The following is a 25241-nucleotide window of genomic DNA, read 5'->3' as shown; positions in this document are numbered from 1 at the left end:
CAGATGGAAGGAGATCATTTAAAATACACTGACTGTGATTCCAGCTCTGACTTTGAGCATGTTGATTGTGTGTGTGTGTGTGTGTGTGTGTGTGTGTGTGTGTGTGTGTGTGTGTGTGTGTGTGTGTGTGTGTGTGTGTGTGTGTGTGTGTGTGTGTGTGTGTGTTTTCGTGTGTATTTATTTAGTGTACATCAAATACATTTAGTGTATATACTCTGAAACTCTTAAATTAAGGAAATGAGACATAGTCACAAATACATTTTCTTTTCCCTTCACATCCATTATCTGGTAACATGTCCTGACTTGCCATAAGACGTAGTCCAGTGTCCTCACTGGGTTCCTGGTGATGAGTTAGGGGAGATAAGGCTTTGTTCTCCTCAGCCCTCAGTAGGACGGGAACTGTCTTTCCTCCTTCCTCCTTAATGCTTTTTAATTCATAATTCATGAAGTGGGAATGCAATGCAGTGTCTTCACTTGGTCCAAACTACATATTTAAATATAAAACAACAAGCTTCAATAGTATTTTCCCTATATAACTACATTGGAGTTCCTAATCACCAGAAGCTCTCATTGTTTAAAAAAGAGCATTACATACATTTACATTTGAGTAATTTAGCAGACACTCTTATCCAGAGCGACTTACAGTTAGTGCATTCATCTTCAGATAGCCAGGTAGAACAACCACATCACAGTCATAGTAAGTACTTTTCTCCTCAATAAAGTAGCTATCAGTCAGTGCTATTAGGAAAAGACAAGACCCAAGTGTTAGTTTTTTTTATTTTTATTATTACTAAAAAAGTTATATAGTGAGGTAGTCACTATGTTGTAAAAATAGCAGACTTAGGCATTGAATGGGATGCCAAACCTCTGGTAGGCTTGCTGGCAACATCACTTGTTTTAACACATCACTTGTTCTTCAAGGCACAGTTGCCTCGCCATCAGCCATAATGTCATGTACTCAGTTAGATGTCCCTCTTTAGAGAATCCCCTGGAAGGTTCTTTCTGGTAACACCATTGGGCGGTTTTCTTTTTTTCCCCCACAGTTAGCCATTATGCAGCTATGACATCAAATCAAATGTATTTATATAGCCCTTCTTACATCAGCTGATATCTCAAAGTGCTGTACAGAAACCCAGCCTAAAATCCCAAACAGCAAGCAATGCAGGTGTAGAAGCACGGTGGCTAGGAAAAAACCTAGGAAGAAACCTAAAGAGGAATCAGGCTCTGAGGGTTTGCCAGTCCTCTTCTGGCTGTGCCGGGTGGAGATTATAACAGAACATGGCCAAGATGTTCAAATGTTCATAAATGACCAGCAAATAATAATAATCACAGTAGTTGTCAAGGGTGCAACAGGTCAGCACCTCAGGAGGAAATGTCAGTAAAAAAAAATCACAGTCCTTATTTCCTCCTGGCAGCGTACTGTCCGGCTTCTATTCATTAACATGACACTTCCCTCCCTGCCTCACAGTTACAGTGTTCAAACTAGCACCTTAAATAATGTTTACTTCATGGTTATGATTTTTTTTGTTGTTTCCCAACATCATTATTTACAATTCGTCTGATTGAGTGAGGTGTTTTTCGTGATCACTATTATTTTTTCCTCAACATCATTATTTACAATTCATTTTATTGAGGTCAGACACAGCAGAATAAGGTTTGAAATGCCATTTACCGTTAAACTAATCAAGATGGAGTTTGTTTCTCTCTGTCTTACCCTTATGTATCGCCAAGCCATGCAGCATTGGGGTGGAGCTTTACTGCCCCCTAATGGCATTGTTATTAATCGCACACTCATAGAAAAAAACAATGACTAAAATGGGTTTCCAATTCAAAACAGTGTTCCGTGATTTCTGCGATTAGGTAGATGAGGTGTTGTTACACCTAATGACGTGAGAGACAACCTGAGGTGGTGTTGTGTGGGTCATTAAATATGTTCTGTTTTATTAGTATTATTTTACTCCGTCCTCTCTCTCTCTCTCTCTTTTCCCCCCACCCCCTCCTCCCAAACACACCCTGTCACTGCACTAACTCTGGTGTCTCTTCTCCCCGTCTCGAGGTGTGTGTGTGTTAACCAGTGTTTGGGCTGTCCTACAGGCAAGGGTCCAGAGACCATATTTGCTGGTCAGAACCTGAATGATAACGAGTGGCACACGGTACGTGTGTTCAGGAGGGGAAAGAGTTTGAAACTCACCGTAGATGATCTTCAACCTGTAGAAGGTACAACCTCCCTCTCTCTAATTCAATGTCTATGTTTTATATGAGTGTGATACTTTTCAGGACAGTCCTTGGGCCCCTTGTAGGTAAGACACACAGTTTGACTATGGACTAGATCAGACAAAGTTGGATCTAGTCCATAATGTCTGAAATACAATCGATCATTTTGGGGCTAGTTTCCCAGACAGAGATTAAAACTAGTCTTGGACTAGAAAGATATTTCAATGAATATTCTCCATTGAACATGCTTTGTAGTACAGGATTAGTCTTAATCTGTGTTGGGAAGCCGGCCCTGTGTGTATAACCCCATTGTATTTCACGTACCTTTCTACTAGTGGACAAGTGTGGCTCCAGACCTTTAGGAGGTGAGAGTGGCATGTGTCCTGCTGGAGACATGAATGACCTCCCTCCACCCATGTCTCCCCCCTCTCACCCTCCCTTCTGTCAATCAAAAGGTCAAATGGCAGGTGACCACACCCAGTTGGAGTTTCACAACATTGAGACGGGTATCGTGACGGAGAAACGATTCATGTCCATGGTGCCTTCCAACTTCATAGGCCACCTCCAGAGCCTCTCCTTCAACGGCATGGCCTATATAGGTAGGTAGCCCAGAGGTTAGGGAGGTGGACCAGTAACTGGAAGGTCAACGGTCCATGTCCTGGGCTGGGTGTTGGAAAAAGTGGGACTGAACTGGCTACTGGAGGTTTTCTTGTGTCGGATCATTAATACTAATAATGTTGTGCCCTTAACCACAGAGTTGAGTATGAGACAAAAAAATATACTTACAGTATCTATTCTATTTTTCCTGTAGACCTGTGTAAGAACGGTGACATTGACTACTGCGAGCTCAACGCCATGATCGGCTTCAAGAACATCATTGCTGATCCGGTCACGTTCAAGTCACGGTCGAGCTATTTGGCTCTGACCACCCTGCAGGCCTACTACTCTATGCACCTGTTCTTCCAGTTCAAGACCACCTCATCAGATGGACTCATACTGTTCAACAGCGGGGATGGAAACGACTTCATTGTGGTCGAGCTGGTCAAGGGGTAGGTTGTCAAGACATACTGTCATTCATATTGAAGGATTGGGCGGGTTGTGTGTGTTTGTGATTTTGGAGTGTGTGTGCGCAGGTGTGCGCGAGTGTGTGTCTGCATCATTATTCATGTGAATGCCTTGTTCCAGCTATCTGCACTACGTATCAGACCTGGGGAACGGAGCTCACCTGATCAAGGGCAACTCCAACAAGCCCCTGAATGACAACCACTGGCACAACGTCATGATCTCACGAGACACTAACAACCTCCACACCGTCAAGATCGACACCAAGATCACCACCCAGACCACCATGGGAGCCAAGAACCTGGACCTGAAGGGTAGGCTTTCTGGGGCTGGGGGTTTATGTTCTCAACATACTTTATACTCTGACGGAGGGTGGCACTATTGTTATTGCGTTGGGGTACAGTGTCTCAGAGGAGCCAATTGACTGTTACTGGTCTGCTGTTTGACAGGGTTAGTGGAAGTTTTTTAAAGAAGATCAGAGGAGAGTAAAATCAATGTTACATTGAACAGTGAAGTTATCTATCAATGGAATTACTGTATCACAAGGCCCATCACTATATACTGTCCAGGCACAGTGCAATGTTTCTAGTCTAGAACTGAGAATATACCTTAAAGTATGCCTCTGTTCCCTGATAAAATATATATATATATATATATATATATATAAATATATATATTTAAACATAGCACTGTGCCTGTACAGTGTATACAGTTTATATCAGTAGCTATTATTCTCCACCAGGGGTCAGTGATTCCACACTAGTTCACTGTGTTCTACTGAACAGCAACGCATCAATATTTCTGTTCTTTACCGTTGTCATTCTGAATAGTAGAAGTAATACTGGTTGTATTATAGACACCAGTTATCACCTCATCAGTGATATATTAACCCTTCCTGTCCATTCGTATGCCCCCTCCTATGTACTTACTTAATCCTCTTCATTCCTATGAAAAATATAAGGCTTCAGTGAGAGAGCACCACTGTTGCCTATCTGCTGCTTGCTTGGAGATTGGGTTCCTTGACAGGCCACTATCCTTCATCTTTTTCCTACCCTGTCCTTCACAGGTGACCTGTATATTGGTGGCGTGGCCAAAGAGACGTACAAGGAGCTTCCCAAGTTGGTACACGCCAAGGAGGGCTTCCAGGGTTGCCTAGCATCGGTGGACCTGAACGGACGCCTCCCAGACCTGATGTCGGACGCCCTGGCATGTGTGGGCCAGATAGAGAGAGGCTGCGAAGGTAAACACACACACACACACACTAGGGTGGCCCGTCCTCTTCTTTCTGTTCCAGGTGGAAATTAATTGATAACATTAAGTGATTTGATAATAGTCAAATCAAATCATAGTCAAAGTTGTTGTTACTGTGACATTGTGAATGTTTTCCTCTCAGTCATGTTTATTTTCTGTGCCCTGGACCACACATGGTTTTAAAATACAGACAAACAACTTGAGGGTTTTTTGCAATTTGATTTGACATCAGTGATCTCTCCTCTAAGAATACTTCTGCAAGGCATCGTTGCTGGTTACAAATTGACGAAACGTAGACAATAACTTGCCTGAAATAAAGTGTATTACACATTCTAAAATCCTCCAACCTTCTAAAGGGGAATATATTTTGGTCACACATTTGGAAGTAGATAATCTACAGATGGTCATACTATCAACAAACTTTCTCAATTGAAGTGGCTATGAAAGAACCATTTTCTTTCCACACACCAGAAACACACTTTCGCTGATGCTGTTACTTCTGGCCTTTCTTCACGGCTTCACGCTCTTTCCCATCATCTTCTCACCTAACTCATTAACATACCTTTCATTTCCTTCTCAATGATGTGAACACTTTTCCCTGTTTGTCCACAGTCCAGGTGTCTGCTCACCTGTCATGTACCCCCCCACCACACACACACAGAGACACCAACACGGTCATGTACCCCCCCACACACACACAGAGACACCAACACGGTCATGACCCCCCCCCACCACCACACACAGAGACACCAACACGGTCATGTACCCCCCCACCACACACACAGAGACACCAACACGGTCATGTACCCCCCACACACACAGAGACACCAACACGGTCATGTACCCCCCCACCACACACACAGAGACACCAACACGATCATGTACCCCCACCACACACACAGAGACACCAACACGGTCATGTACCCCCCACCACACACACAGAGACACCAACACGGTCATGTACCCCCCCACCACACACACAGAGACACCAACACGGTCATGTACCCCCACCACACACACAGAGACACCAACACGGTCATGTACACCACCCACACACACAGGCCCACACACACGAGACACCAACACGGTCATGTACCCCCCACCACACACACAGAGACACCAACACGGTCATGTACACCGTACGGTCATGTACCCCCCACCACACACAGAGACACCAACACGGTCATGTACACCCCCCACACACACAGAGACACCAACACGGTCATGTACCCCCACCACACACACAGAGACACCAACACGGTCATGTGCCCCCACCACACACACATAGACACCAACACGGTCATGTACCCCCCACCACACACACAGAGACACCAACACGGTCATGTGCCCCCCACCACACACACAGAGACACCAACACGGTCATGTACCCCCACCACACACACAGAGACACCAACACGGTCATGTACCCCCCACCACACACACAGAGACACCAACACGATCATGTACCCCCACCACACACACAGAGACACCAACACGGTCATGTACCCCCCACCACACACACAGAGACACCAACACGGTCATGTACCCCCCACCACACACACAGAGACACCAACACGGTCATGTACCCCCACCACACACACAGAGACACCAACACGGTCATGTACACCGACCCACACACACAGAGACACCAACACGGTCATGTACCCCGCCACCACACACACAGAGACACCAACACGGTCATGTACACCCCCACACACACAGAGACACCAACACGGTCATGTACCCCCCACCACACACACAGAGACACCAACACGGTCATGTACCCCCCACCACACACACAGAGACACCAACACGGTCATGTACCCCCCACCACACACACAGAGACACCAACACGGTCATGTACACCGACCCACACACACAGAGACACCAACACGGTCATGTACCCCGCCACCACACACACAGAGACACCAACACGGTCATGTACACCGACCCACACACACAGAGACACCAACACGGTCATGTACCCCCCACCACACACACAGAGACACCAACACGGTCATGTACACCGACCCACACATACAGAGACACCAACACGGTCATGTACCCCCCCACCACACACACAGAGACACCAACACGGTCATGTGCCCCCCCACCACACACACATAGACACCAACACGGTCATGTACCCCCCCACCACACACACAGAGACACCAACACGGTCATGTGCCCCCACCACCACACAGAGACACCAACACGGTCATGTACCCCCACCACACACACAGAGACACCAACACGGTCATGTACCCCCACCACACACACAGAGACACCAACACGGTCATGTGCCCCCCACCACACACACAGAGACACCAACACGGTCATGTACCCCCCACCACACACACAGAGACACCAACACGGTCATGTACCCCCCACCACACACACAGAGACACCAACACGGTCATGTACACCGACCCACACACACAGAGACACCAACACGGTCATGTGCCCCCCCCACCACACACACAGAGACACCAACACGGTCATGTACCCCCACCACACACACAGAGACACCAACACGGTCATGTACCCCGCCACCACACACACAGAGACACCAACACAGTCATGTACACCGACCCACACACACAGAGACTCCAACACGGTCATGTACCCCCCCACCACACACACAGAGACACCAACACGGTCATGTACACCGACCCACACACACAGAGACACCAACACGGTCATGTACCCCCACCACACACACAGAGACACCAACACGGTCATGTACACACCCACACACACAGAGACACCAACACGGTCATGTACCCCCCACCACACACACAGAGACACCAACACGGTCATGTGCCCCCCACCACACACACATAGACACCAACACGGTCATGTACCCCCACCACACACACAGAGACACCAACACGGTCATGTGCCCCCCACCACACACACAGAGACACCAACACGGTCATGTACCCCCACCACACACACAGAGACACCAACACGGTCATGTACCCCCACCACACACACAGAGACACCAACACGGTCATGTGCCCCCCACCACACACACAGAGACACCAACACGGTCATGTACACCGACCCACACACACAGAGACACCAACACGGTCATGTACCCCCTCACCACACACACAGAGACACCAACACGGTCATGTGCCCCCACCACACACACATAGACACCAACACGGTCATGTACCCCCACCACACACACAGAGACACCAACACGGTCATGTACCCCCACCACACACACAGAGACACCAACACGGTCATGTGCCCCCTCACCACACACACAGAGACACCAACACGGTCATGTACCCCCACCACACACACAGAGACACCAACACGGTCATGTACCCCCACCACACACACAGAGACACCAACACGGTCATGTACACCGACCCACACACACAGAGACACCAACACGGTCATGTACCCCCACCACACACACAGAGACACCAACACGGTCATGTACACCGACCCACACACACAGAGACACCAACACGGTCATGTACCCCCCCCGACCACACACACAGAGACACCAACACGGTCATGTACACCGACCCACACACACAGAGACACCAACACGGTCATGTACCCCCCACCACACACACAGAGACACCAACACGGTCATGTACCCCCCCACCACACACACAGAGACACCAACACGGTCATGTACCCCCCCACCACACACAGAGACACCAACACGGTCATGTACCCCCACCACACACACAGAGACACCAACACGGTCATGTACACCGACCCACACACACAGAGACACCAACACGGTCATGTACCCCGCCACCACACACACAGAGACCCCAACACAGTCATGTACACCGACCCACACACACAGAGACTCCAACACGGTCATGTACCCCCCACCACACACACAGAGACACCAACACGGTCATGTACACCGACCCACACACACAGAGACACCAACACGGTCATGTACCCCCCCCACCACACACACAGAGACACCAACACGGTCATGTACACCGACCCACACACACAGAGACACCAACACGGTCATGTACCCCCACCACACACACAGAGACACCAACACGGTCATGTGCCCCCCACCACACACACATAGACACCAACACGGTCATGTACCCCCACCACACACACAGAGACACCAACACGGTCATGTGCCCCCACCACACACACAGAGACACCAACACGGTCATGTACCCCCCCACCACACACACAGAGACACCAACACGGTCATGTACCCCCACCACACACACAGAGACACCAACACGGTCATGTGCCCCCCACCACACACAGAGACACCAACACGGTCATGTACCCCCCACCACACACACAGAGACACCAACACGGTCATGTACCCCCACCACACACACAGAGACACCAACACGGTCATGTACACCACCCACACACACAGAGACACCAACACGGTCATGTACCCCCCACCACACACACAGAGACACCAACACGGTCATGTACACCGACCCACACACACAGAGACACCAACACGGTCATGTACCCCCCCCACACACAGAGAGACACCAACACGGTCATGTACACCACCACACACACAGAGACACCAACACGGTCATGTACCCCCACCACACACACAGAGACACCAACACGGTCATGTACCCCCCACCACACACACAGAGACACCAACACGGTCATGTACCCCCCACCACACACACAGAGACACCAACACGGTCATGTACCCCCCACCACACACACAGAGACACCAACACATGACACCCCACCCACACACACAGAGACACCAACACGGTCATGTACCCCCACCACACACACAGAGACACCAACACGGTCATGTACACCGACCCACACACACAGAGACACCAACACGGTCATGTACCCCCCCACCACACACACAGAGACACCAACACGGTCATGTACACCACCCACACACACAGAGACACCAACACGGTCATGTACCCCCCACCACACACACACAGAGACACCACACACAGAGACACCAACACGGTCATGTACCCCCACCACACACAGAGACACAGGTCATGACACCAACACACAGAGACACCAACACGGTCATGTGCCCCCACCACACACACATAGACACCAACACACGGTCATGTACCCCCACCACACACACAGAGACACCAACACGGTCATGTACCCCCACCACACACACAGAGACACCAACACGGTCATGTACCCCCCACCACACACACAGAGACACCAACACGGTCATGTACACCACAGAGACACCAACACGGTCACCCCCACAGAGACACCAACACGGTCATGTACCCCCACCACACACACAGAGACACCAACACGGTCATGTACCCCCACCACACACACAGAGACACCAACACGGTCATGTACACCCCACCCACACACACAGAGACACCAACACGGTCATGTACCCCCCCACACACACAGAGACACCAACACGGTCATGTACCCCCACACACACAGAGACACCAACACGGTCATGTGCCCCCCACACACACACAGACACCAACACGGTCATGTACCCCCCACCCACCAGACACACACGGTCAGACCCCCACCACACACACACCAACACGGTCATGTGCCCCCACCACACACACAGAGACACCAACACGGTCATGTACCCCCCACCACACACACAGAGACACCAACACGGTCATGTACCCCCCACCACACACACAGAGACACCAACACGGTCATGTACCCCCCACCACACACACAGAGACACCAACACGGTCATGTACCCCCACCCACACACACAGAGACACCAACACGGTCATGTACCCCCCACCACACACACAGAGACACCAACACGGTCATGTACACCGACCCACACACACAGAGACACCAACACGGTCATGTACCCCCACCACACACACAGAGACACCAACACGGTCATGTACCCCACCACACACACAGAGACACCAACACGGTCATGAGACACCAACACGGTCATGTACCCCCCACACACACAGAGACACCAACACGGTCATGTACCCCCACCACACACACAGAGACACCAACACGGTCATGTACACCGACCCACACACACAGAGACACCAACACGGTCATGTACCCCCCACCACACACACAGAGACAGAGAGACACCAACACGGTCACCACACACACAGAGACACCAACACGTCATGTACACCCCCACACACACAGAGACACCAACACGGTCATGTACCCCCACCACACACACAGAGACACCAACACGGTCATGTACCCCCACCACACACAGAGACACCAACACGGTCATGTACCCCCACCACACACACAGAGACACCAACACGGTCATGTACCCCCCCCACACACACAGAGACACCAACACGGTCATGTACCCCCCACCACACACACAGAGACACCAACACGGTCATGTACCCCCCACCACACACACAGAGACACCAACACGGTCATGTACCCCCCACCACACACACAGAGACACCAACACGGTCATGTACCCCCCACCACACACACAGAGACACCAACACGGTCATGTACCCCCCACCACACACACAGAGACACCAACACGGTCATGTACCCCCACCACACACACAGAGACACCAACACGGTCATGTGCCCCCCCCACCACACACACAGAGACACCAACACGGTCATGTACCCCCACCACACACAGAGACACCAACACGGTCATGTACCCCCACCACACACACAGAGACACCAACACGGTCATGTACACCGACCCACACACAGAGACACCAACACGGTCATGTACCCCCCCACCACACACACAGAGACACCAACACGGTCATGTACCCCCCACCACACACACAGAGACACCAACACGGTCATGTACCCCCACCACACACACAGAGACACCAACACGGTCATGTACACCGACCCACACACACAGAGACACCAACACGTCATGTACCCCCCCACCACACACACAGAGACACCAACACGGTCATGTACCCCCCCACCACACACACAGAGACACCAACACGGTCATGTACCCCCCCACACACACACACACAGACACACAGGTCATGTACACCCCCACCACACACACAGAGACACCAACACGGTCATGTACCCCCACCACACACACAGAGACACCAACACGGTCATGTACCCCCACCACACACACAGAGACACCAACACGGTCATGTACCCCCCACCACACACACAGAGACACCAACACGGTCATGTACCCCCCACCACACACACAGAGACACCAACACGGTCATGTACCCCCACCCACACACAGAGACACCAACACGGTCATGACCCCCCCCACCACACACACAGAGACACCAACACGGTCATGTACCCCGACCAACACACACACAGAGACACCAACACGGTCATGTACCCCCCCACCACACACACAGAGACACCAACACGGTCATGTACCCCCCACCACACACACAGAGACACCAACACGGTCATGTACCCCCCACCACACACACAGAGACACCAACACGGTCATGTACCCCCCACCACACACACAGAGACACCAACACGGTCATGTACCCCCCACCACACACACAGAGACACCAACACGGTCATGTACCCCCCCACACACACAGAGACACCAACACGGTCATGTGCCCCCACCACACACACAGAGACACCAACACGGTCATGTACCCCCCACCACACACACAGAGACACCAACACGGTCATGTACACCACACACACAGAGACACCAACACGGTCATGTGCCCCCCCCACACACACAGAGACACCAACACGGTCATGTACCCCCACCACACACACAGAGACACCAACACGGTCATGTACCCCCCCCCACACACACAGAGACACAACACGAGACACCACACACCAACACGGTCATGTACCCCCACCACACACACAGAGACACCAACACGGTCATGTACCAACACGGTCATGTACCCCCACCACACACACAGAGACACCAACACGGTCATGTACCCCCACCACACACACACAGAGACACCAACACGGTCATGTACCCGACCACACACACAGAGACACCAACACGGTCATGTACCCCCCCACCACCACACACACAGAGACACCAACACGGTCATGTACACCGACCCACACACACAGAGACACCAACACGGTCATGTACCCCCACCACACACACAGAGACACCAACACGGTCATGTACCCCCACCACACACACAGAGACACCAACACGGTCATGTACCCCCCCACACACACAGAGACACCAACACGGTCATGTACCCCCCACCACACACACAGAGACACCAACACGGTCATGTACACCCCCACCACACACAGAGACACCAACACGGTCATGTACCCCCCACCACACACACAGAGACACCAACACGGTCATGTACCCCCCACCACACACAGAGACACCAACACGGTCATGTACCCCCCCACACACCACACACACAGAGACACCAACACGGTCATGTACCCCCCACCACACACACAGAGACACCAACACGGTCATGTACCCCCCCACCACACACACACAGAGACACCAACACGGTCATGTACACCCCCACACACACAGAGACACCAACACGGTCATGTACCCCACCACCACACACACACAGAGACACCAACACGGTCATGTACAGGACCCACCACACACACAGAGACACCAACACGGTCATGTACCCCCCCCACACACACAGAGACACACACACACACACACAGAGACACCAACACGGTCATGTACCCCCACCACACACACAGAGACACCAACACGGTCATGTACCCCCCCACCACACACACAGAGACACCAACACGGTCATGTACCCCCCACCACACACACAGAGACACCAACACGGTCATGTACCCCCCACCACACACACAGAGACACCAACACGGTCATGTACACCCACCACACACACAGAGACACCAACACGGTCATGTACCCCCACCACACACACAGAGACACCAACACGGTCATGTACCCCCCACACACACAGAGACACCAACACGGTCATGTGCCCCCACCACACACACAGAGACACCAACACGGTCATGTACCCCCCACCACACACAGAGACACCAACACGGTCATGTACCCCCACCACACACACAGAGACACCAACACGGTCATGTGCCCCCCACCACACACACAGAGACACCAACACGGTCATGTACCCCCCACACACACAGAGACACCAACACGGTCATGTACCCCCCCACCACCACACACAGAGTACACCAACACACAGGTCATGTACCCCCCCACACACAGAGACACCAACACGGTCATGTACCCCCACCACACACACAGAGACACCAACACGGTCATGTACACCCACCACACACACAGAGACACCAACACGGTCATGTACCCCCACCACACACACAGAGACACCAACACGGTCATGTACCCCCCACCACCACACACACAGAGACACCAACACGGTCATGTGCCCCCACCACACACACAGAGACACCAACACGGTCATGTATCACACACAGAGACACCAACACGGTCATGTACCCCCCACCACACACACAGAGACACCAACACGGTCATGTACCCCCACCACACACACAGAGACACCAACACGGTCATGTACCCCCACCACACACACAGAGACACCAACACGGTCATGTGCCCCCCACCACACACACAGAGACACCAACACGGTCATGTACCCCCCACCACACACACAGAGACACCAACACGGTCATGTACCCCCCACCACACACACAGAGACACCAACACGGTCATGCCCCCCACCACACACACAGAGACACCAACACGGTCATGTACCCCCCACCACACACACAGAGACACCAACACGGTCATGTACCCCCCACCACACACACAGAGACACCAACACGGTCATGTATACACACACAGAGACACCAACACGGTCATGTACCCCCACCACACACACAGAGACACCAACACGGTCATGTACCCCCACCCACACACACAGAGACACCAACACGGTCATGTACCCCCACCACACACAGGAGACACCAACACGGTCATGTACCCATACACACAGAGACACCAACACGGTCATGTACCCCCACCACACACACAGAGACACCAACACGGTCATGTACACCGACCCACACACACAGAGACACCATGAGACACACACAGAGACAAACACGGTCATGTACCCCCCACCACACACACAGAGACACCAACACGGTCATGTACCCCCACCACACACACAGAGACACCAACACGGTCATGTACCCCCCACCACACACACAGAGACACCAACACGGTCATGTGCCCCCCCACACACACAGAGACACCAACACGGTCATGTACCCCCACCACACACACAGAGACACCAACACGGTCATGTACCCCCCCCACCACACACACAGAGACACCAACACGGTCATGTACCCCCCACCACACACACAGAGACACCAACACGGTCATGTACCCCCACCACACACACAGAGACACCAACACGGGTACCACACACACAGAGACACTGCACGGTCATGTACCCCCACCCACACACACAGAGACACCAACACGGTCATGTACCCCCCACCACACACACAGAGACACCAACACGGTCATGTGCACCGCCCACACACACAGAGACACCAACACGGTCATGTACCCCCACCACACACACAGAGACACCAACACGGTCATGTACCCCCACCACACACACAGGCACCAACACGGTCATGTACCCCCCCACCACACACACAGAGACACCAACACGGTCATGTACACCCCCACCCACACACAGAGAGACACCAACACGGTCATGTACCCCCCACCACACACCACACACACAGAGACACCAACACGGTCATGTGCCCCCACCACACACACAGAGACACCAACACGGTCATGTACCCCCACCACACACACAGAGACACCAACACGGTCATGTGCCCCCCACCACACACACAGAGACACCAACACGGTCATGTACACACACAGAGACACCAACACGGTCATGTACCCCCCACCACACACACAGAGACACCAACACGGTCATGTACCCCCCACCACACACACAGAGACACCAACACGGTCATGTACACCGGTCACCCACACACACAGAGACACCAACACGGTCATGTACCCCCCACCACACACACAGAGACACCAACACGGTCATGTACCCCCCCCCACACCAGGACACCAACACAGTCATGTACCCCCCACCACACACACAGAGACACCAACACGGTGTACCCCCCACCACACACCAACAGAGACACAGCACCACACACACAGAGACACCAACACGGTCATGTAACCCACCCACACACAGAGACACAACACGGTCATGTACCCCCCACCCACACACAGAGACACCAACACGGTCATGTACCCCCACCACACACACAGAGACACCAACACGGTCATGTGCCCCCCACCACACACACAGAGACACCAACACGGTCATGTACCCCCCCCACACACACAGAGACACCAACACGGTCATGTACCCCCCCCACCACACACACAGAGACACCAACACGGTCATGTACCCCCTGCACCACACACACAGAGACACCAACACGGTCATGTACCCCCCCCACACACACAGAGACACCAACACGGTCATGTACCCCCCACCACACACACAGAGACACCAACACGGTCATGTACCCCCCCACACACATAGAGACACCAACACGGTCATGTACCCCCCACCACACACACAGAGACACCAACACGGTCATGTACCCCCCCACCACACACACAGAGACACCAACACGGTCATGTACCCCCACCACCACACACACAGGTCAGCAACACGGTCATGTACCCCCACCACACACAGAGACACCAACACCATGTACACCCCCACCCACACACACAGAGACACCAACACGGTCATGTACCCCCCACCACACACACAGAGACACCAACACGGTCATGTACCCCCCACCACACACACAGAGACACCAACACGGTCATGTACCCCCCCACCACACACAGAGACACCAACACGGTCATGTACCCCCCACACACACAGAGACACCAACACATGTACCCCCTACACACACAGAGACACCAACACGGTCATGTACCCCCCACCACACACACAGAGACACCAACACGGTCATGTACCCCCCCCCCACACACAGAGACACCAACACGGTCATGTACCCCCCACCACACACACAGAGACACCAACACGGTCATGTACCCCCCCCACACACACAGAGACACCAACACGGTCATGTACCCCCACCACACACACAGAGACACCAACACGGTCATGTACCCCCCCCACACACACAGAGACACCAACACGGTATGTACCCCCACCACACACACAGAGACACCAACACGGTCATGTACCCCCCACCACACACACAGAGACACCAACACGGTCATGTACACCCACCACACACACAGAGACACCAACACGGTCATGTACCCCCCACCACACACACAGAGACACCAACACGGTCATGTACAGGATACACACACAGAGACACCAACACGGTCATGTGCCCCCCACCACACACACAGAGACACCAACACGGTCATGTACACCGACCCACACACACAGAGACACCAACACGGTCATGTACCCCCCACCACACACACAGAGACACCAACACGGTCATGTAGACAGAGACACCAACACGGTCATGTACCCCAATATTCTGCAGCACACAGAGACACCAACACGGTCATGTACCCGACCCACACAGAGACACCAACACGGTCATGTACCCCCCACCACACACACAGAGACACCAACACGGTCATGTACCCCCACCACACACACAGAGACACCAACACGGTCATGTATGCCCCCACCACACACACAGAGACACCAACACGGTCATGTACACCCCCACACACACAGAGACACCAACACGGTCATGTACCACACACACACCACACACACAGAGACACCAACACGGACAGAGACTGGTCCCCCCCACCACACACACAGAGACACCAACACGGTCATGTACCCCCACAGAGACACCAACACGGTCACCACACACACAGAGACACCAACACGGTCATGTACCCGACCCACCACACACAGAGACACCAACACGGTCATGTACCCCCCACCACACACACAGAGACACCAACACGGTCATGTACCCCCCCCACACACAGAGACACCAACACGGTCATGTACCCCCCACCACACACACAGAGACACCAACACGGTCATGTGCCCCCCACCACACACACAGAGACACCAACACGGTCATGTACCCCCCCACCCCACCACACACACACACAGAGACACCAACACGGTCATGTGCCCCCACCACACACACAGAGACACCAACACGGTCATGTACCCCCCACCACACACACAGAGACACCAACACGGTCATGTACCCCCCACCACACACAGAGTACAGAGACACCAACACGGTCATGTACCCCCCACCACACACACAGAGACACCAACACGGTCATGTACCCCCACCACACACACAGATACCAACACGGTCATGGTATAATACACCAACACGGTCATGTACCCCCACCACACAGAGACACCAACAGGTCAGACACCAACACAGAGACACCAACACGGTCATGTACCCCCACCACACACACAGAGACACCAACACGGTCATGTACCCCCCACCACACACACAGAGACACCAACACGGTCATGTACCCCCCCCACCACACACAGATACACCAACACGGTCATGTACATTCCCACACACACAGAGACACCAACACGGTCATGTAACACACACAGGTACCAACACGGTCATTCCCCCACCACACACACAGAGACACCAACACGGTCATGTACCCCCACCCACACACACAGAGACACCAACACGGTCATGTACCCCCCACCACACACACAGAGACACCAACACGGTCATGTACACCGACCCACACACACAGAGACACCAACACGGTCATGTACCCCCACCACACACACAGAGACACCAACACGGTCATGTACACCGACCCACACATAGACACCAACACGGTCATGTACCCCCACCACACACACAGAGACACCAACACGGTCATGTACACCGACCCACACACACAGAGACACCAACACGGTCATGTACCCCCACCACACACAGAGACACCAACATATCATCCCCCACCACACACACATAGACACCAACACGGTCATGTACCCCCCACCACACACACAGAGACACCAACACGGTCATGTACCCCCCACCACACACACAGAGACACCAACACGGTCATGTGCCCCCCACCACACACAGAGACACCAACACAGTCATGTACCCCCACCCCACCACACACACAGAGACACCAACACGGTCATGTACCCCCCCACCACACACACAGAGACACCAACATGGTCATGTACACCGACCTACACACCGAGGCAACAATATCAACAGCCTTTGGCACATCATCTACCATGTTAACATCCATCAAGTATGTTGGTAGGCTGTTAGAATACGTCAGAAGCTGCCAGTCTTCTACCCTCGTCAGTTCGGATTCTTTTGCCTACAGGATAATCAGATTACTGGATAATAACAGAGTATATAATATTCTGCACTGCTCTGCCCTGCACACACACACACACACACACACACACACACACACACACACACAGAGACACCACACACATACACACACACACTGTGTATATGCATCTGATGTTTGCCAGGAGCAATCCTCTTGAATTATGGATGAGAATTTTGTTGCATAAATGAATATAATTTGACCTTCGACTGCATTCCAAATAACTCCCTAACCCCTGTATAGTATACTACATTTGATCAGGCCCCATAAGGCTCTGGTAAAATGTATTACACTAAATAGTGAATGTGGTGCCATTTGGGACACAGCGTTAGCATTGTGTTTGCACCACTTTCAAAGTCAATATTTGATGTATTTGTCAACGTCCTTCTCACTTTGGTTTTCATTTCACATTTCAAAATATCATCCTCCTCCACTCTTTCCCTGTTCTATGTTTCTATGTATGTAAGGACGTCTTCGTAGTTTTTTTGTACCCAGTAAACTCGGGTAGCTTAGGAAACTGTTCCACAGAACTGCAGCAGATAATAACAGAGTACAGGATAATACAGGTATAATATTCTGTAGCAGAGTACAGGATAATACAGGTATACTATTCTGCAGCAGAGTACAGGATAATACAGGTATAATATTCTGCAGCAGAGTACAGGATAATACAGGTATAATATTCTGCAGCAGAGTACAGGATAATACAGGTATAATATTCTGCAGCAGAGTACAGGATAATACAGGTATAATATTCTGCAGCAGAGTACAGGATAATAGAGGTATAATATTCTGTACCAGAGTACAGGATAATAGAGGTATAATATTCTGCAGCAGAGTACAGGATAATACAGGTATAATATTCTGCAGCAGAGTACAGGATAATACAGGTATAATATTCTGTAGCGGAGTACAGGATAATACAGGTATAATATTCTGCAGCAGAGTACAGGATAATACAGGTATAATATTCTGCAGCAGAGTACAGGATAATACAGGTATAATATTCTGCAGCAGAGTACAGGATAATACAGGTATAATATTCTGCAGCAGAGTACAGGATAATACAGGTATAATATTCTGTAGCAGAGTACAGGATAATACAGGTATAATATTCTGTAGCACACAGTACAGGATAATACAGGTATAATATTCTGCAGCAGAGTACAGGATAATACAGGTATAATATTCTGCAGCAGAGTACAGGATAATACAGGTATAATATTCTGTAGCAGATAAGTACAGGATAATACAGGTATAATATTCTGCAGCAGATAATATAATATTCTGCAGCAGAGTACAGGATAATACAGGTATAATATTCTGAAGCAGATAATAGTAATACAGGATAATACAGGTATAATATTCTGCAGCAGAGTACAGGATAATACAGGTATAATATTCTGCAGCAGAGTACAGGATAATACAGGTATAATATTCTGCAGCAGAGTACAGGATAATACAGGTATAATATTCTGCACAGGATAATATCATCAGGTATAATATTCTGTTCAGCAGGATAATACAGGTATAATATTCTGCAGCAGAGTACAGGATAATACAGGTATAATATTCTGCAGCAGAGTACAGGATAATACAGGTATAATATTCTGCAGCAGAGTACAGGATAATACAGGTATAATATTCTGCAGCAGAGTACAGGATAATACAGGTATAATATTCTGCAGCAGAGTACAGGATAATACAGGTATAATATTCTGCAGCAGAGTACAGGATAATACAGGTATAATATTCTGCAGCAGAGTACACAGGATAATAGCAGAGTACAGGATATAATATTCTGCAGCAGATAATAGTACAGGATAATACAGGTATAATATTCTGTAGCAGAGTACAGGATAATACAGGTATAATATTCTGCAGCAGAGTACAGGATAATACAGGTATAATATTCTGCAGCAGAGTACAGGATAATACAGGTATAATATTCTGTAGCAGAGTACAGGATAATACAGGTATAATATTCTGCAGCAGAGTACAGGATAATACAGGTATAATATTCTGCAGCAGAGTACAGGATAATACAGGTATAATATTCTGCAGCAGAGTACAGGATAATATTCTGTAGGTATAATATTAATATTCTGCAGCAGAGTACAGGATAATACAGGTATAATATTCTGCAGCAGAGTACAGGATAATACAGGTATAATATTCTGTAGCAGAGTACAGGATAATACAGGTATAATATTCTGCAGCAGAGTACAGGATAATACAGGTATAATATTCTGCAGCAGATAATAGTAATACAGGATAATACAGGTATAATATTCGGTAGCAGAGTACAGGATAATACAGGTATAATATTCTGTAGCAGAGTACAGGATAATACAGGTATAATATTCTGTAGCAGAGTACAGGATAATACAGGTATAATATTCTGCAGCAGAGTACAGGATAATACAGGTATAATATTCTGTAGCAGAGTACAGGATAATACAGGTATAATATTCTGAAGCAGATAATAGTAATACAGGATAATACAGGTATAATATTCTGAAGCAGAGTACAGGATAATACAGGTATAATATTCTGTAGCAGAGTACAGGATAATACAGGTATAATATTCTGAAGCAGATAATAGTAATACAGGATAATACAGGTATAATATTCTGCAGCAGAGTACAGGATAATACAGGTATAATATTCTGCAGCAGAGTACAGGATAATACAGGTATAATATTCTGCAGCAGAGTACAGGATAATACAGGTATAATATTCTGCAGCAGAGTACAGGATAATACAGGTATAATATTCTGCAGCAGAGTACACAGGATAATACAGGTATAATATTCTGTAGCAGAGTACAGGATAATACAGGTATAATATTCTGCAGCAGATAATAGTAATACAGGATAATACAGGTATAATATTCTGCAGCAGAGTACAGGATAATACAGGTATAATATTCTGTAGCAGAGTACAGGATAATACAGGTATAATATTCTGCAGCAGATAATAGTAATACAGGATAATACAGGTATAATATTCTGTACCAGAGTACAGGATAATAGAGGTATAATATTCTGCAGCAGAGTACAGGATAATACAGGTATAATATTCTGCAGCAGAGTACAGGATAATACAGGTATAATATTCTGTAGCGGAGTACAGGATAATACAGGTATAATATTCTGCAGCAGATAATAGTACAGGATAATACAGGTATAATATTCTGTAGCAGAGTACAGGATAATACAGGTATAATATTCTGCAGCAGAGTACAGGATAATACAGGTATAATATTCTGCAGCAGAGTACAGGATAATACAGGTATAATATTCTGTAGCAGAGTACAGGATAATACAGGTATAATATTCTGCAGCAGATAATAGTAATACAGGATAATACAGGTATAATATTCTGCAGCAGAGTACAGGATAATACAGGTATAATATTCTGCAGCAGAGTACAGGATAATACAGGTATAATATTCTGCAGCAGAGTACAGGATAATACAGGTATAATATTCTGTAGCAGAGTACAGGATAATACAGGTATAATATTCTGAAGCAGATAATAGTAATACAGGATAATACAGGTATAATATTCTGTAGCAGAGTACAGGATAATACAGGTATAATATTCTGTAGATAATAGTAATAGGATAATACAGGTATAATATTCTGCAGCAGAGTACAGGATAATACAGGTATAATATTCTGCAGCAGAGTACAGGATAATACAGGTATAATATTCTGCAGCAGAGTACAGGATAATACAGGTATAATATTCTGTAGCAGAGTACAGGATAATACAGGTATAATATTCTGAAGCAGATAATAATAATACAGGATAATACAGGTATAATATTCTGCAGCAGAGTACAGGATAATACAGGTATAATATTCTGCAGCAGAGTACAGGATAATACAGGTATAATATTCTGCAGCAGATAATAGTAATACAGGATAATACAGGTATAATATTCTGCAGCAGAGTACAGGATAATACAGGTATAATATTCTGCAGCAGAGTACAGGATAATACAGGTATAATATTCTGCAGCAGAGTACAGGATAATACAGGTATAATATTCTGCAGCAGAGTACAGGATAATACAGGTATAATATTCTGTAGCAGAGTACAGGATAATACAGGTATAATATTCTGCAGCAGAGTACAGGATAATACAGGTATAATATTCTGTAGCAGAGTACAGGATAATACAGGTATAATATTCTGTAGCAGAGTACAGGATAATACAGGTATAATATTCTGCAGCAGAGTACAGGATAATACAGGTATAATATTCTGCAGCAGAGTACAGGATAATACAGGTATAATATTCTGCAGCAGAGTACAGGATAATACAGGTATAATATTCTGCAGCAGAGTACAGGATAATACAGGTATAATATTCTGTAGCAGAGTACAGGATAATACAGGTATAATATTCTGCAGCAGAGTACAGGATAATACAGGTATAATATTCTGTAGCAGAGTACAGGATAATACAGGTATAATATTCTGAAGCAGATAATAGTAATACAGGATAATACAGGTATAATATTCTGCAGCAGAGTACAGGATAATACAGGTATAATATTCTGTAGCAGAGTACAGGATAATACAGGTATAATATTCTGCAGCAGAGTACAGGATAATACAGGTATAATATTCTGTAGCAGAGTACAGGATAATACAGGTATAATATTCTGAAGCAGATAATAGTAATACAGGATAATACAGGTATAATATTCGGTAGCAGAGTACAGGATAATACAGGTATAATATTCTGCAGCAGAGTACAGGATAATACAGGTATAATATTCTGCAGCAGAGTACAGGATAATACAGGTATAATATTCTGCAGCAGAGTACAGGATAATACAGGTATAATATTCTGCAGCAGAGTACAGGATAATACAGGTATAATATTCTGCAGCAGAGTACAGGATAATACAGGTATAATATTCTGTAGCAGAGTACAGGATAATACAGGTATAATATTCTGCAGCAGATAATAGTACAGGATAATACAGGTATAATATTCTGCAGCAGATAATAGTACAGGATAATACAGGTATAATATTCTGCAGCAGAGTACAGGATAATACAGGTATAATATTCTGCAGCAGAGTACAGGATAATACAGGTATAATATTCTGTAGCAGAGTACAGGATAATACAGGTATAATATTCTGCAGCAGAGTACAGGATAATACAGGTATAATATTCTGTAGCAGAGTACAGGATAATACAGGTATAATATTCTGCAGCAGATAATAGTAATACAGGATAATACAGGTATAATATTCTGCAGCAGAGTACAGGATAATACAGGTATAATATTCTGTAGCAGAGTACAGGATAATACAGGTATAATATTCTGCAGCAGATAATAGTAATACAGGATAATACAGGTATAATATTCTGTAGCAGAGTACAGGATAATACAGGTATAATATTCTGCAGCAGAGTACAGGATAATACAGGTATAATATTCTGCAGCAGATAATACAGGATAATACAGGTATAATATTCTGTAGCAGAGTACAGGATAATACAGGTATAATATTCTGCAGCAGAGTACAGGATAATACAGGTATAATATTCTGTAGCAGAGTACAGGATAATACAGGTATAATATTCTGCAAGCAGATAATAGTAATACAGGATAATACAGGTATAATATTCTGAAGCAGAGTACAGGATAATACAGGTATAATATTCTGTAGCAGAGTACAGGATAATACAGGTATAATATTCTGAAGCAGAGTACAGGATAATACAGGTATAATATTCTGCAGATAATAGTACAGGATAATACAGGTATAATATTCTGCAGCAGAGTACAGGATAATAGAGGTATAATATTCTGCAGCAGAGTACAGGATAATACAGGTATAATATTCTGTAGCAGAGTACAGGATAATACAGGTATAATATTCTGAAGCAGATAATAGTAATACAGGATAATACAGGTATAATATTCTGGAGCAGAGTACAGGATAATACAGGTATAATATTCTGTAGCAGAGTACAGGATAATAGAGGTATAATATTCTGAAGCAGAGTACAGGATAATACAGGTATAATATTCTGTAGCAGAGTACAGGATAATACAGGTATAATATTCTGAAGCAGATAATAGTAATACAGGATAATACAGGTATAATATTCTGTAGCAGAGTACAGGATAATACAGGTATAATATTCTGCAGCAGAGTACAGGATAATACAGGTATAATATTCTGCAGCAGAGTACAGGATAATACAGGTATAATATTCTGTAGCAGAGTACAGGATAATACAGGTATAATATTCTGAAGCAGATAATAGTAATACAGGATAATACAGG

General features: G+C 48.2%; 1 protein-coding gene across 21 annotated transcripts in view; it reads left to right on the top strand.

Moving 5' to 3' along the window:
• LOC115144382 (neurexin-1a) overlaps positions 1–25241 on the top strand; it is a 644902-nt gene that overhangs the window by 301801 nt on the left and 317860 nt on the right. For all 21 annotated transcript variants that reach the window (XM_065002580.1, XM_065002579.1, XM_065002574.1 and 18 more), the window contains 5 exons: positions 2095–2217; positions 2670–2813; positions 3026–3263; positions 3400–3590; positions 4343–4516. In XM_065002580.1, the coding sequence (XP_064858652.1) occupies positions 2095–2217; positions 2670–2813; positions 3026–3263; positions 3400–3590; positions 4343–4516 (870 nt within the window). The remainder of the gene's footprint in view (positions 1–2094; positions 2218–2669; positions 2814–3025; positions 3264–3399; positions 3591–4342; positions 4517–25241) is intronic.

The sequence above is a fragment of the Oncorhynchus nerka genome, linkage group LG16 (genome assembly GCF_034236695.1).
Source record: "Oncorhynchus nerka isolate Pitt River linkage group LG16, Oner_Uvic_2.0, whole genome shotgun sequence".
Lineage (NCBI taxonomy): Eukaryota > Metazoa > Chordata > Actinopteri > Salmoniformes > Salmonidae > Oncorhynchus > Oncorhynchus nerka.
Note: the sequence above shows the minus strand (reverse complement) of the source record. Positions and strands in the feature narration are given on the sequence as shown.